Source organism: Nuphar pumila, chromosome 7 (genome assembly GCF_984573655.1).
Source record: "Nuphar pumila chromosome 7, dmNupPumi1.hap1.1, whole genome shotgun sequence".
NCBI lineage: Eukaryota > Viridiplantae > Streptophyta > Magnoliopsida > Nymphaeales > Nymphaeaceae > Nuphar > Nuphar pumila.
This window is the reverse complement of record NC_143255.1, coordinates 112930160-112946671: the sequence shown is the minus strand read 5'-3', so window position 1 is coordinate 112946671 and position 16512 is coordinate 112930160. Positions and strand designations below refer to the sequence as shown.

The following is a 16512-nucleotide window of genomic DNA, read 5'->3' as shown; positions in this document are numbered from 1 at the left end:
CAAATGAACTAACTCAAGCGGTCGTGTAGAGACAAAAGTTCTTTATTGAAATGACAATCTTTTCATCTTGCTAAGAATACAATCTTCACATATAAAAATTTTAAAATTAGAATTTTTTTTTCATATTTGGAAAGTGCATGATTTTGGATACATTAGGATGGCCAAGTCTTTTATGCCATAAATCTAAATCCAGTTTAGGAACATTGTAACAAAAGGTATTTTTGGATATTTTTAAAAAATTCATGTAGTATAATCCTCTTTCCCTATGGCCTTCTCCAATCAGCTTCCTAGACTGGTGATTCTGTACTCGACTACCAATAGAAAAGAAGAAAACATTATATCCATGGTCAGATAATTAAGAAACAAACAAAAGATTTAGGTTTAACTTGAGAATATATCTAATTTTTGGAATAAAAAAACTTTTTGAAACATTTTTCTCTCAGCAGAAAAAATATTTGACCCGCTTGAGTTATGACATTCAGATAAGATATCACAATTTGGTGTCATATGAATTGAGGCACCTGAGTCAAGAAGCTAAAGAGTCTTACCGAGGTTAGAGATGCCAACAGAAGAGACCACAACTCCGGTTGATGAAGCTTCTTTAAGCAGAGGTTGGAGAGCTTTTACGAGTTGAGTCAAAGACGTGCTTCCAATGTTTGATTCTTGTGTAGTTTTGATCTCACTTGACTCGTGCAACCGATGCTACTTTTTTCTCATAGAGTCTCTTTAATTTAGGACAATATGTCTTACATGTCTCGGTTCACGACAATAATAACAAATAATTTTTTTCTTCTCAAACTCGTTACCTTGTTTTCCATAGTTGTAGATTGGTACAGTAGAAGATTAAGAGATGAGAGAGAGAAAAGGGAGAGAGAGGAAGAGACGTTCTCACTATTGAATTAGGTCTAATCTCCTGTTTAAGTAGAGATTAGCCAAACAAATAAAATTACAGTTAGGTCCCTTATTATTTATAAAATATAAAAAACAACCTTAAGCATGGATAAAACTCTAAAGTAGTCGACTTATCTTAACACTCCCCCTCAAGCTGGAGCATGGATATCAATCATGCTCAGCTTGCAGCAATATTTTGAGAAACTGGGTCTGGCAAGAGGCTTTGTAAAAATATCTGCAACTTAATCCTCAGAGATTACATGCTTGGTAGAGATATGGCCAGCTTGAACCATATCTCGTATGTAGTGACAGTCAACTTCACTATGTTTTGTCCTCTCATGAAATACCAGATTATTGGCTATATATGTGGCTGCTTTGTTATCACACATCATTACCATAGGAGATAAAACCTTCACTTAAAGATCAGTCAGCACTGTTCGAACCCACATTAATTCAGCTGCTGTTTGGGCCATAGCTCTATATTCTGATTCAGCACTTGACCTAGCAACCACAGTTTGCTTCTTGCTTCTCCAGGAGATTAAGTTACCTCCCACAAATACACAGAATCCTGTGGTAGATTTCCTATCCTCTACAAACCCAACATAATCAGCATCAGAGCAAGCAACTACCTCCAGAGTGCCTCCTTTCTTGAATAACAACCCTTTTCTTGGAGAGGATTTTAAGTACCTGAGTATCATCATTGTAGCATTCCAGTGTACCTCAGTCGGTTTGTCCATGAATTGGTTAACCTTGCTTACAGCCAGAGCAATATAATGTCTAGTCACTGTCACATATAGTAACTTTCCTACCAATGAGCGATCACTCTTGCTATCAAGAGGTTTTGACCCTTCATCCAACAAATGAACTTTGTTATCCATGAGAATATTTGCTGGTTTAGCTCCCAACATTCTTGTCTCTTTTAGTAAATCAAGAACATACTTCCATTGAGACAAAACCACACCCTCACTGCCCCTGGCCACTTCTATTCCCAGAAAGTATCTAAGGGAACCAAGGTCTTTTGTAACAAAATGTTTTTGAAGATGAGCCTTCGTAGCTGCAATATCGTTTATGTTATCTCCTGTAAGGATGATGTCATCCACATGTACCACCATAACTACTATGCCTGAGTTAGTTTTCTTAATAAATAATGTGTGATATGACGCTGTTCTATTAAAACCAAACTTTGACATCACCTCAAACAACTTTTGAAACCATGCCCGAGGACTTTGCTTTAAACCATATATCGCCTTTCTTAATCTACACACCTTCTGACACTCCCCCTCAACCTCGAACACAGGAGGTTGTTGCATGTAGACTGTCTCAGACAAATCTCCATATAAGAATGCATTTTTCACATCTAGCTAACACAAACTTCATCCACGGTGAACAACTACAGAAAGAACAAGACGAATGGTGCCCATTCGTGCTACAGGGGAAAAGGTCTAAAAAAAATCAACCCCATATGTCTGAGTATAGCCTTTTGCTACTAACCTGGCCTTATACCTTTCAATTGAACCATCCGAGTTATACTTAATGGTATATATCCATTTGCATCTAACAATGTCCACATCCCCTGGGGAATCAACGAGATCCCATGTCTGTTGAGACAGTAAAACATCCATTTTATCTTGCATAGCCTGCTTCCATCGGCTATCGAGAACTGCCTTTTGATAACTCATAGGAATAGTTTCAGTAGATAAGGCTTAAATAAATGCTTTCATCTGATTACCGAGTCTGGCATCTGACAAACTTAGACATAGGGTATAAGGTAAATTGTCGTGTCCCCTTCCGTAGAGCGATTGACCTGTCATCATCAACATGAATGTCATTGCTACCAGGAGTACTTACCTCAAGAGAAGAAGAAGATGGAGGCACTGGAGGAGGTAGAGCTCTACGCACATACACCAATGGAGGATTGTGAAACTGTGAGGTAGGTGGAGTTAGATTCGGTAATGAGGGCACCGATTCCAAAGGAAAAGGAGGAACATGAAGTGAAAAAGAGTCATCTTGATCAGCTTGCAGCCGAGCACCAATATTAGAATAGTATGGAAGGGACTCCAAGAAAGATACATCCGCACTGACTTACTCCCGATGAGAGATTGGATCATAACATCAATACCCCTTTTGGTTTTTTGAATAGCCTATAAATATATACTTAGTGGCTTGAGTTGCTAACTTATCACGATCAGGTCCGAGCCTGTGCACAAAGCAAACACACCCAGATACCTTGGGCGAAAGAGGAAAGAGAGGTGCACTCGGATACAGGATTTGTAAAGGAATGTGGTCTTCCACAGATGATGAAGGCATGCGGTTGATCAAATAGCAGACCGTGGTAACTGCATCACCCCAATATGAAGCAAGAACATTGAATTAAATCATAAGGGTGCGTGCTACGTCAAGGAGATGCCTGTGTTTTCGTTCAGTCACCCCATTTTGTTGAGAAGTATAGGCACAGGAGGTTTGGGGTTGAATACCATGATCCCGATAAAATTGCAATAGTGTTGTGGTTTTAAACTCAAGAGCATTATCAGTGCGAATAATCTTAACAACTGACTCAAACTGAGTTTTTATTTCAATGACCAAAGATTTTAGAATGTTAGGAACTTTAGATCTTTCTTTTATTAAGAACACCCAAGACAACTTAGAAAAATCATCGACAATAATAAGATAATAATGACATTGGGTCCTGGTAGGAATCTTACTATGACTCCATACATCAGCATGAAGAAGTTCAAAGACTTTTTGACTGGATTGACTCTGACTAGAGGGAAACAAACTCCTATGATGCTTGCCCAACTGACATGCTTCACACTGAAATGATGTAGTAGACGAAATTTGAAGAATGACATGCGAAGCTTTGGCAATGAAGGGTGTCCGAGATGACGATGCCACTGAACAAGACTCGATGAATAATCGACTGCAGCATAAATATTTCCCACTGGGTGATGTAGATAGACTCCATTTTCTTCGTAGCCTCCACCAATCTTCTTTCCCGTCAGCAAATCCTGAAAATGACAACACACATGATCAAATATCACTCTACAATTCAGTTCTTTTGTAAGGCAACTAACTGAGAGTAAACTTTGAGGAAATGAAGGAGCACAAAGAACATTGTTCAAACGCAAGGAAGGGGATATAAGAACATTTCCCTGACCAATAACAGGGGAGGAACTCCCATCAGCTAATGAAACACTCCGATGTGCAGTAATAGCCTTTAACTCTGAAAAAATTTGAGAGTTTCCACATAGATGTCTAGATGCACCAGAGTCAATAATCCACTTACTATCATGAGGAGAAAGATGGTCTCCTGTTGAGAAGGCCACATCAGCTACAGGAGAAGAGGAACTTGAAGGACGATGAGCAACCAGTTCATCATATTCAGCATGACTAAGAGTGATCGAATCACTAGGAGAATTGGTTTCATTTTCTACCTCAAGTTTTGTAACATTAGCTTTTGGAACATTTGACTTCAATGGAGGAAAGGTAGGCCGTCCATGTTTATCCCAACAACGATCTTCTAAATGCCTTGGTTTTCTGCAATAGGTACATTGAAGTTTACCTCTACTTGCCAAACCTTTTTCACGACCTCTGCCTCTAACATTTAGAGTATTTCCTCATCCATAGCTAGATGGAACCGCTAAAGCAGATGACTGAGATGCAGGTTGAGATTGTGGAAGAGAGATGGCAAGTCTACTCAATCGAGTGTATGCATCAGCAAGAGTAGGAACATCAGTCCCGGTCAACATTTGGACTTTAGCAACTGTGAACTCTGACGATAGGCCTGTGAGGAACCGAGCAACCATAGTCTGTTCTTGATGATCTTTTTGTTTTGAGCAACACAGAGGCGTATGAGCATTAAGTCTCTCAAAGGCAGCCTTAACAGAGGCATAATACTGGGCCAAGGTCTGATAACCTTGATGTAAATTATATATCTCATGTTTAACTTGGAGAATACGACTCACATTAGTCTCTTGAGAATATGTATCTCGAAGATTATCCCACATCTGTTTAGCCGTATTATAATAAATTAGGCCATCTGCAATATGAGGTTCATTGCTATTCATGATCCATGACATAACAATGTCATTATCTTTTTCCCAAGTATTATATTTTCCAGTTTTATCATTTGGCTCAGATTCCAATAAAATATGTTTTCTACGATGTCCAGACACCGACATCATAAACATCCTGGACCACCTTGCATAGTTTGTTTCATTCAATTTCACGGAAGAACCATATGAGAAAGGATTGGCAAAGGCTTTATATTCCCCCATAGCCTCATTCTTGTAATCAGATTTGGGAGCTTCACCCATAATGATTAACAATAACTCAGAAATCACAACAAATGTTGCTGCTGCAATAGAAGTCCACGAGCACAAAAAAAACTGTCACAGTTTGAAAGTCAGATCGACTACAAAGAAAAAGGATCTACTCTCCAATCCACTATGAAATCAGATCTGAGTTCACTAAATAATGATCTGTTCCACAATACGCAGATCGACGACGATGATTTGTCTTCACCACGACACCTAGATCTGTATCAGATTGGAATCAAAAGAAAAAACGAATACGCACTCCACAATATGCAGGTCCACACTGCAGATCTGTATCAGATCTGGATAAAAAACAACTTGATAACAACGTCTGCACAACAACATAACATAGTCTGATACAATATGCAGTTCCACGCTGTCATTCCATCGTCACCAAAACATAAACACAGATAACGCCTGTCGCCCGCTTCACAACGTCTGCACAACACCCATACCTATACTCACCAGATCGAGTCAACCGAAAACCCATGGCTTCACCACGACTTTTAGATCTGATTACAGATTTGAGTCATGACTTTTGTCAGACTACAGATCTGTACTATAAAAAAAAATGAACACACCTTACTCGATCTTCTTCACGCGATCCACCTTCACGCGATCTCGAAGTCACGCGATCCACCTTCACGCGATCTCGAAGTCACGCGATCCGATGACCTTCACGCAAGTTTTGGCGTAGAACTAGAAGTCACGTTCCCAAGGACGTCCGCTCTGATACCATGTAGATTGGTACAGTAGAAGATTAAGAGATGAGAGAGAGAAAAGGGAGAGAGAGGAAGAGACGTTCTCACTATTGAATTAAGTCTAATCTCCTGTTTAAGTAGAGATTAGCCAAAAGAATAAAATTACAGTTAGGTCCCTTATTATTTATAAAATATAAAAAACAACCTTAAGCATGGATAAAACTCTAAAGTAGTCGACTTATCTTAACAATTGTCATTGTTTGGTCTCCCATAATGTCGTGGTTTGTAGGCATGGATATGGTTTATTAGCCCGACTATGACCGAATCATCATCTTCTTTAGATGTCTTCTTTTTTAGTCTATTTTTCTTCATACTTAGTTCTTCAATAGAGAAAACTTTTTCTCTATGAAGAAGAACCGGTTTGGTAGACTCAAACTCCAGTCTTAGAATATTGATGAATTGATAGAAATGCTCTACATCAATTTGTTTTTAACAGAATTTTATGTCTTTGGGACAATGTCATTGTAGCTCAAGAAGAGCCAACTCATTCCAAAGGTTGGACAACTCACTAAAGTATTCTTTAATACTTTTTATTCCTTGAGTCATGGTGCGTACTTTGTCTTGTAAGTTGCAAATGTGGGCAATATCTTTAAGAAAATACATTCTCTTGAGATATTCTCATGCTTTATTTGCATGTTCAAACTTAGCTAAACTCGAGCACTTCTTGATATTGACACTAATAATGAGCTAAAACATAATCTTGGCATGCCCCATTCTTCATTCTTTTCATTTTTTCTCATATGTGGTCATAGCTTTGGTCCTTTCCGCCTTCGCAAGAAGTACCTCTTTTTCTCCTTCTATCTTAGTAAGAATTAGTTTAGATTCCAAATCTGACCCATCAACTAATCCCCGAAGCCCTTTTCCCCATATGAAGTGCTTCATGATTGAAGCCCATATTACAAAATTTGTGTCATTGAGTTTGATGGGTTTTAGAGTGTCATTATCATTGTCATTCATGTTTACAAGGGCTAAGCGAAAGAAGATAGAGAGGATGAAGAAAGAAGATAGAAAAGAGATAGAAAGAGAGGAGATAAACAAGTGTCACGAGCACTCTACCACGAAGAGAGCACCTTCGATGAAGAACACGAACACACAAGCACTCCACCACCAAGAAAGCACTATGAACACACGAGTACTTGAATAAATTTTGCAAAAGAGACTTTATCTCTTCAAAATCTTGAGTGACACACTTCCCAATGTACCAAAAATCAGCTTGATCTCCAAGCTCTGATACCATGTAAAAAAACAAGATCCTCTAAAGTGTATTCACCAAAACAACAAGGTGGGCACTCAATGAGTTCCACCAATACACCAAAAGAACACTCACAAGCCACAAAATGGGCTTAGACACAAACACCCACTAAAGGGGCAAACACAAGGAATAAAAATAATATTTTATTGATCAAGACCATGCTAGAAGAATACATTTGAGAGGGGGTTTCACCCTTATTTATACACACAAAAGGAGTCTCCTTAGAGAGACGTTGGGAGAGGTCCCAACGGCTCCAATAGAGCCATTGGGCTCTCTATCCAAAGCCTCTCTAGCTACAATGTAACTGAAAAAGTAAAAGAAAAAAGAAAAAAGAAAAAAGAAAAAGAAAAAGTAAAAAGTAAAAAGAAACTAACCTAGTTACTATTTACTAGTTAGGTACTAACCTAACTGTTAAAATGTATCTTATATATATATATATTCTATATATTACATCAATACCCGATAGGGGTATTTTTGTAATTTCACTAGTTGTTTTTAGAAAACAACTATTTTCAGATTTTGTTAAAATGTATTTTTTCTTTTTTATTTTTTTCATTTATTTTTTGTATTTTTTATATCACAAAAGGGGCTCCAACCATAGAGTCGTTGGAGCCCCCAACGGTCACAAATGTGACCGTTGGGGGCTCCCAACGACTCCATGGGAGCCCCCTTTTGGGCTCTCCTTTTGAGGCATTTTGCCTCCCCTTCTCTCCTCTCCCTTTTGTATAAATAGGGGTGATCCCCTTGTATGTATTTCATTCTTGAGAGCTCTCTCTCTTCTCAATAAGAGGCTTTTTATATTGTTGCCTTCTTTAAGGCTTGTGCTTGTATTGTCCCTTTGTGGACTGTGATATTGTCTCTTTTTCATTGTTGTAAGTGCTTGTATGCACTCTTTATATTTCCGCAATATCTCGTTACATGGTATCAGAGCCACTCGATTCTTGAAGGAAAAGTGTGGTTCGTGTATTTCATATTTAGTGGATATCTTCTCACTTCTTGGCATCATCATGGAGACAAATATTGACCTATCTTTCAAGCTCAATGGAAAGAACTATATGATGTGGGCATCGGCAATGGAAAATAATCTCAAAGGAAAGAAGCTTTGGGGTTTTGTCATGGGTACCGTTCCGGAACCTAAGCTTATGCTCACAAAGATGGAAGAAGGTCAAGAAAAGGCTCTTGAAGGAGATGCTCGCCTCAAGGTCATTGAAAGTCATCAAAAGAAAGTGGAAGATTGGGAAAGCAATCACGCAAAAATCCTTGCGTGGTTTATGAACAATGTGGAGCTTAAGGTATGTGCTAATATAGCTAAATTTCGTAGAGCCAATGAGGCTTGGTCCTTTATGAAGGGTATGTATACCCAAAAGGATCTTGCAAGGGCTTATTTCTTGCAAGAAAAGATTAGAACCACCAAGCAAGGTGATTCTAGCATTCAAGACTATTATAGTGCTTTAAACCCACTATGGGATGAATTGGCTCTCTTGGAGCCAAAATGGGTTTCTATGGAAGATATTGATTTAAGGCAAAAACAAATGGAACAAGAGCGATTGTTCCAATTTCTTTTTGGGCTACGTCCCGAATTTGAGCAAGTGAGATCTTCACTTCTCCATAGATCTATTTTTCCTCCTATTGAGGATGCTATTGCCGAAATCACTCAAGAGGAGACAAGGCTTGGCATGAGTAAGCATGTCGATGAAGTCCTTGCCGTATCAAAACCGGGTAATAATGTTAGAACCTATAAACCTCCTCATTTTGGGAAACAAGGAAACTACAATGGAGGAAGAAAAATGATTGTTTGCCATTATTGCAATGAGCCGGGTCACATTAGACCCACTTGTCCAAAGCTTATTGGAACCTTCAAGCCTAAAGTGGCTTCTCTTGAGGAAACCACCACCAAAGAAGATGAAGGCAAGAACAATGACATCAAAGAAACTCTTGGACAAATATCCATGGCTCTCCAACAAATGCTAAAGGTTTCTTCCTCCACATCGGGTGCGGCTATTGCTTCATCATCTTCACCCGGTACGTATTCTTGGATCCTTGACTCCGGAGCTTCCTTTCATATGACCCCTCATGAGGATGCACTTGTTGATGTTTGCACCAATTCAAAGGACTCTTGTGTTTCTACGGCCGATGGAACCTTTTTAAAAATTTCAAGTATTGGCTCTTTTAAAGATTCACAAAATTTTTGTGTTCCAAAAGTAAGAGTTGTTCCCAAACTAAATTTAAACCTATTTTCGGTTTCTCAAATTGCCGACCATGGATGTGAAATATCTTTCTCATCTAATGGTTGCTTTGTGCAGGATCTCCGGTCCGGGAAGCGGATTGGGCAAGGCCATAGAAAGGGAGACCTCTATTATATGGACCATCTTGATCTCCCTACAAACTTTTTTTGTTCTTATGTCCAAGAGAAAAGCATGGAAACTTGACATAAAAGACTTGGTCATCCAAGTTATTCTAAAATGTATCTCTTTCCTTTTGGAAACAAATTTTGTAAGGAAAAAGAAATTAATTGCAAAGATAGCATTTTTGGAAAAATGAAGTCTACTCCATTTCCAAATAGAACTTTTCTTTCATCAAGGCCTTTTGAATTGGTGCATTCGGATGTGTGGGGGCCCTCTCCGGTTATGTCTAAAGGGGGTTATTCATATTATGTTACGTTTATTGATGACTTTACTCGGTATGTTTGAATTTATTTCCTTAGTCATAAATCAGAAGTATTTGCTTTCTTTAAAGATTTTCATAAAAAAGTTCAAAATCAATTTCAAAGTAACATATCCATGTTAAGATCCGATTCCGGTGGCGAGTACTTATCTCATGAATTCCAAAACTATTTAACCCAAAATGACATTTGCCATCAAAAGTCATGTCCTAGGACTCCCCAACAAAATGGCCTAGCAGAAAGGAAACATAGGCACATTATAGAAACCACTAGAACATTACTTATTTCTAGAAATATTCCAAAGAAGTTTTGGGCCGAAGCCGTTCTCACCTCAACCTATCTAATCAATAGAATGCCCTCTTCTAAGTTAAAAAATGTTTCTTCCTATGAAAAACTCTTTAAATTTTCACCCGATTTCAATCGTCTTCGTATTTTTGGTTGCAAATGTTTTGTCCTATTACATAAAAGAGATAAGTTATCTCCAAAAGCAATTGAATGTGTTTTTTTAGGATATGGTGAAAATAAAAAAGGGTATAGATGTTATGATTTTAAGAATGATAAACTATATATTTCAAAAAATGTAACATTTCTAGAAGAAGAAACCGGTTTTGATAAACTAGAAGAAACAAATGAAATTGACTATATATTCTTATATGATCTTATTGATGACATACAAGAAGATTTTCTTGAAAACATTGATCATTCTCATGAGGTATCCCCTCTTGACATAACTCCCTCAAATGATAGTGATTTGAATATAAATGTTCATGATAGTGATACCAATATAAATGTTTACTCAAGAAGAAATCAAGAAAATCCTATTAGTGCCCTCGAAAAATACTCTCAAATTTCGAAATCCACTGAGGAACCACAAGTTAGGCATTCTTCTAGAATATCAATACCCCCAAATAGGTTTGTATCCTATGATTCCTTAACTCCCAACTATCGGGCATGTTTGATAACCCTACATTCTTATTTTGAACCAACACACTATAATCAAGCTAAATCGATACCTCATTGGGTTGAAGCAATGCAAGTTGAACTTAATGCATTAAAAAAGGCCAATACTTGGGAAATAGTTACTCTACCCTCACACAAAAAACCTATTGGTTGTCGCTGGGTCTTCAAAGTTAAAACAAAAAGCGATGGCTCTTTAGAACGATATAAAGCTAGATTAGTGGCTAAGGGATACTCCAAAGAATATGGCATTGATTACGAAGAAACATTCGCTCCCGTAGCTCGAATGACTAGTGTCAGGACCTTAATAGCTATTGCATCAACCAAAAAATGGCCTATTTATCAACTTGACGTAAAAAATGCCTTTTTAAATGGAAGTTTAAGTGAAGAAGTTTATATGGACCCGCCACCCGGAATAAATATTAAGCAAGGTCAAACTCTTCGGCTTTTGAAGGCATTGTATGGCCTTAAACAAGCGCCTAAGGCTTGGTATGATCGTTTCAGTGATATCATGATAAAGTTAGGATTTCACTCTTGTTATACTGACACTGCTCTTTTTGTTAAACATGCAGGTTCTAGTATCGTAATTTTGTTGCTTTATGTTGATGATATGATTATCACTGGGAATGATCAAAATAGTATTATTGATGTTAAAAATATGTTAAAAAATAATTTTGATATGTCTGACTTAGGATTTCTCAGATATTTTCTTGGAATTGAAGTTGCATATTCTCCTAGAGGATATATTTTGTCACAGATGAAGCTTGCTGCAGATATATGTTCTAAGTCTGGGATTTCTGATGATAAGAAAGTAGAGACTCCCGAGGTTATTAATGCCAAATTGCGGTTGGAGGATGGGGTTCTTCTGGAAGATCCCACACCTTACAGACAACTCATTGGGTCTCTTACCTATTTAACCATCACCAGACCAGATATCACTCATGCGGTTCACTCTGTTAGCCAATTTCAGCATGCTCCTACAACTGTGCATATGAGTGCCGTTCTCCGAATCATCCGCTACATTCGAAATACCATCAATAAAGGGCTATTTCTATCCTCCTCTTCTTCCTTGAATCTTCTTGCTTATACTGATGCAGATTGGGGAGGTAATCCCAATGATCGAGTCTCAACTACTGGTTTTTGTGTTTTTTTATGAGATTCTTTGATTGCCTGGCGATGCAAGAAGCAGCAGAAAGTTTCACTATCATCCACTGAAGCTGAGTACCGGGCTATGGCAACCACGACAATGGAACTTGTGTAGCTTCGCAGTTTGCTTAAAGACATGGGAGTTGATATTACCGAAGCCTCAAAGCTATGTTGCGACAACAAGAGTGCCATCTATATTGCGAGCAATCATACTTTTCATGAGCGTACAAAACATATCGAAATGGATTGCCACTATGTTCGTGACGAATTCTTGCGAGGAACTATTGCTCTTCCCTATGTCACTTCAGAATATCAGTTGGCGGACTTCTTCACTAAAGCTCTTCCGGCTCCTCGCTTCATGTTTCTTCTTGGCAAACTTTCCGTCATTTCCCCGTAAAGTTTGAGGGGGGGGGTGTTAAAATGTATCTTATATATATATATATTCTGTATATTACATCAATACCCGATAGGGGTATTTTTGTAATTTCACTAGTTGTTTTAGAAAACAACTATTTTCAGATTTTGTTAAAATGTATTTTTTCTTTTTTATTTTTTTTCATTTATTTTTTGTATTTTTTATATCACAAAAGGGGCTCCAACCATAGAGTCGTTGGAGCCCCCAACGGTCACAAATGTGACCGTTGGGGGCTCCCAACGACTCCATGGGAGCCCCCTTTTGGGCTCTCCTTTTGAGGCATTTTGCCTCCCCTTCTCTCCTCTCCCTTTTGTATAAATAGGGGTGATCCCCTTGTATGTATTTCATTTTTGAGAGCCCTCTCTCTTCTCAATAAGAGGCTTTTTATATTGTTGCCTTCTTTAAGGCTTGTGCTTGTATTGTCCCTTTGTGGACTTGTGATATTGTCTCTTTTTCATTGTTGTAAGTGCTTGTATGCACTCTTTATATTTCCGCAATATCTCGTTACACTAACATGTATGTATGTATATATATATATATATACACACAAATACATATATGTACACATGATGTATATACATTTACATATATATACATTTGCATTTTTAACATTTTTAAATGTAATGTCAATTTTTCTGGCCCAAGTGATACCTGGACATGGAAATATTGCAGTTATTATGTGGCAATTGAGAGGTCCGTGGAGAATAGAAGAGTATTATCCTTGAATTGTTTTTATGGTGAGTTATTGCATATGTTGAGAGTTTGTATTTTTGGTTTTCAGATATAACCAAGTTTATTGTATTTCAAGTCATTCCCAAAGGCATGATTAAGGATTTGCTATGTGATCACTTATCTGGTGAATATTCAGAGCCATTATGAGGGCTAAAATCTCCACTACACCTGCATTGCTTTGGGCATATGCATTTTCTTTTTTTTGTTTCCTGGGGAAGTCTAAAAATTGCTGAATTTTGAAAACAAGTCAAATTGTTTGAAAAAACAGTGGCACAAATGTAGAACATGAATTTGGCATTGTGTTACTTGTTCGAAGAATGTGTAATGCATCGAGAAACAGGTAACTAATTTCCCTTTTCTCTAAAGTTAACATGTATGTTTATCGCTTCCACTACCACCATTTCTTTGGTCATAAGCTCATACTGCTATGCATTTGTCTTAATCCATTGATGGTGGTAGAACTCTGAATTTCTTTTGAAGGAGAAAACAGGTACCTCTGCTTTGCTCAGTAAGTATGACATTTGTGGTCGAATGAGATAGCTGGACGATGAGATCAGACTATGATAACTGAGGCGTCTTGGATTTGAATGCCATGGGGGTTATCCCCCTGCTTGCCTATCTAGGAAAAAATAAAAAGATAGCACGGTACATAATAGCTGGAGGTTTGATGCACTAGGAGTCATTTGATGAGCATGTCACCCCTTAATTTGTAAGTCTTGATTTTTTTAATATATAACATTCTTGATGGGATGACTTTCTAGAAGGTGACATTAACCAACTTTATTGGATACCTTTTAACCTCTGAGCCTGCTCTCTGAAATAATAAATAATGTTCACAGCTTGCTTCTTGGTTCAGAAGGATTATTTTGAGTGGTTATGTCCGAACTCCGAACCTCAGGGTGATAGATTAGTCAGTATTATCTTACATCAGAAAGGGCTGAAGACTTCTTTCTATGTGCTCCACGATTTTGTATCTTATCTATAAATATGTTTCTCCTAGTTTCTCTGTTATTTGATTGTGCACTTCCATACATCATTTAATGCCCGTAATTCTCATCTTAAAGTTACACTGATGGCTTAAATATGATATTTGTTTGAATTTTTAAATTACGAGTTATTTTGGACCAGAAATCTTCCACCTAGATGTTGAAGGAAATATTCCTTCTTTTTTTTTCTCATTCTTCCTTTTTAGTACGTGTATACTGCACTTTATGTTGGGGCAGAATTATGTGTTCACTTTATCCTTTTTCTCTTTGATACTTTGTTCTTACCAAATTTATCTTTTGGATATCAATCATTCACCTTCATTTTGCAGGTTCAGAAAAATGTGTTTGTGGTGTTTTTTTCTGGAGAGAGAGCTAAGACTAAAATTCTGAAGATTTGTGAAGCTTTTGGAGCAAATCTCTATCCATTTCCAGAGGAGTGGAACAAACAAGGGCGGATGATTGAAGAAGTAATTCTTTTTCTATATACTGGATTGCCTTCTAGGATAACATGTTTTAAAACTCGTGGTTCTAGTTGGCTCGGTATTTTTCATTGGCATATTTATTGATACTCCATGACCTTTTTTATTTTCAATTTATTTAAAAAAAAATTTAGGCTGCTTTTCATGGTTTTGTTTTTCTTTACTCATTTTGGGTTGTGTTCACTAATTACTTATGCCAGTGGACCCTGAAACTTTCTCCTTTTCTTTTTATTAGTATCAGATCATATTTTCATCATTCTATCTTTCATAGTATCAAATCCATTTAATTTACGTACAATTGACCCTTTTTACATCTCCTGAAGTCTTTTAAAATTTTCAAGTGTAGGTCTCAGGAAGACTTACAGAACTGAAGACCACCATAGATCTTGGACTAAGGCACAGGGACAGTGCTTTGAGCACAATTGCTTACCAGTTTGAGCGGTGGAGCCTCTTGGTAAGTTTGGCAATCTGCTACTTATATGCTCAACATGGTAGTAGAACCTTTTAGATGAAAATGTTTGACACGTCCAGTCATCTGGGCTTCCTCTCTTGAATGTAGGATATTCTTGGTTTTTCTAAAAAAATGAAGTGCATTCTTGGTGTTCCAGTCATGTTAACTCTGTTATTTTTTTTCCATCCCTACAGGTTAGAAAAGAGAAAGCTGTTTATCATACTCTAAACATGCTCAGTCTTGATGTTACAAAAAAGTGTCTAGTGGGAGAAGGTTGGAGCCCTGTGTTTGCGAAGAACCAGGCAAGATCTCTATTTATTTCCTCTAGTTGAGAACAATGTTACTTCTGCTTTCTAATTTAGAATGTTGTGTGAGTTCTGATCATTGCAGTCATAGTTAAGGTTTTTTTACTATTGTTGCTGCGTCTGAAGCAAAAGACTTGATGTATGCAGATTCAGGATGTACTTCAACGTGCAAGCTTGGACAGTAATTCTCAAGTTGGAACTATTTTCCAGGTTCTGCATACTACGGAGTCTCCACCTACCTATTTCCGGACGAACAAATTTACTGATTCTTTTCAAGAAATTGTTGATGCATATGGGTCAGTTATTAATTTTATGCCTTTGTTATTGCACTACAAATAATGGCATGCATATATCTGCTTTGATAGCTCTGCTCATGGTAACTCTGTCTTGTCTGTTGTACTTCACTGGGACTAATTTTCCTTGGATCTGACTTACACATATAGATGGTTGAACTGCTCTGAGTGTTAAAAGTGGTGCTATGTTTAGTAGAGTGAATGACAGCAATACCCACTTTTCATGCATGTAGTTGTTTCTGTTTCATTGCATCGGGGATCTTGGACTGAGCTGCTTTTTTTGCTAAAAATGATCTTATCTACACAAAGCCATATTATTTGTTGAATCAGAGAAGTATGTGAGAGATGCTATTATTCTGTTCTAGTGAGCTTTTTTCCTCCTTTTCTCTACTTGTATTTTGTTAGTAGCTAGTCCTTTGTTTAATTTTTCGTCTCTGGTATGCTAAGCACCTGCATACGATAACAGTAAATGGAAGCCCAAAATTATCCCAAGGCCTGACATTCATATTGTTTTATTTAGCTTAGTTAAATGCATGGAACAGTGTGTTAAAATACTGTATATATTACCTGACTGATATACATATATCAGTAAGGGGTTTTCTGGTCTTTTAACACTTTGTATTTAGTACAGTCCATTAGGGACTGAGATGTATTTTTCTTTTTCTACTTTTCTTGTATTAAATGCCAGTTGACTGTTGGGAGGCAGTCCAACTAGTCGTTGGACTGCCACCCAACGGTCATAAATATTGATAAAAACACCTGCAGAAATCGAGAAAGGGAAAGGAGAGAGAGAGAGAGAGAGAGAGAGAGAGAGAGAGAGAGAGAGAGAGAGAGAGAGAGAGCTCTGATTCCTTTTTCTTTTGTTGGGA

At 37.6% G+C, this 16512-nt stretch overlaps 1 protein-coding gene across 1 annotated transcript in view; it reads left to right on the top strand.

Moving 5' to 3' along the window:
• Window positions 1–16512, top strand: part of LOC149832977 (V-type proton ATPase subunit a2-like) — a 127427-nt gene that overhangs the window by 45760 nt on the left and 65155 nt on the right. Inside the window, exons 7-10 of the mRNA XM_090014817.1 lie at window positions 14445–14582; window positions 14941–15048; window positions 15240–15347; window positions 15498–15646. Of these exons, the coding sequence (XP_089870943.1) occupies window positions 14445–14582; window positions 14941–15048; window positions 15240–15347; window positions 15498–15646 (503 nt within the window). The remainder of the gene's footprint in view (window positions 1–14444; window positions 14583–14940; window positions 15049–15239; window positions 15348–15497; window positions 15647–16512) is intronic.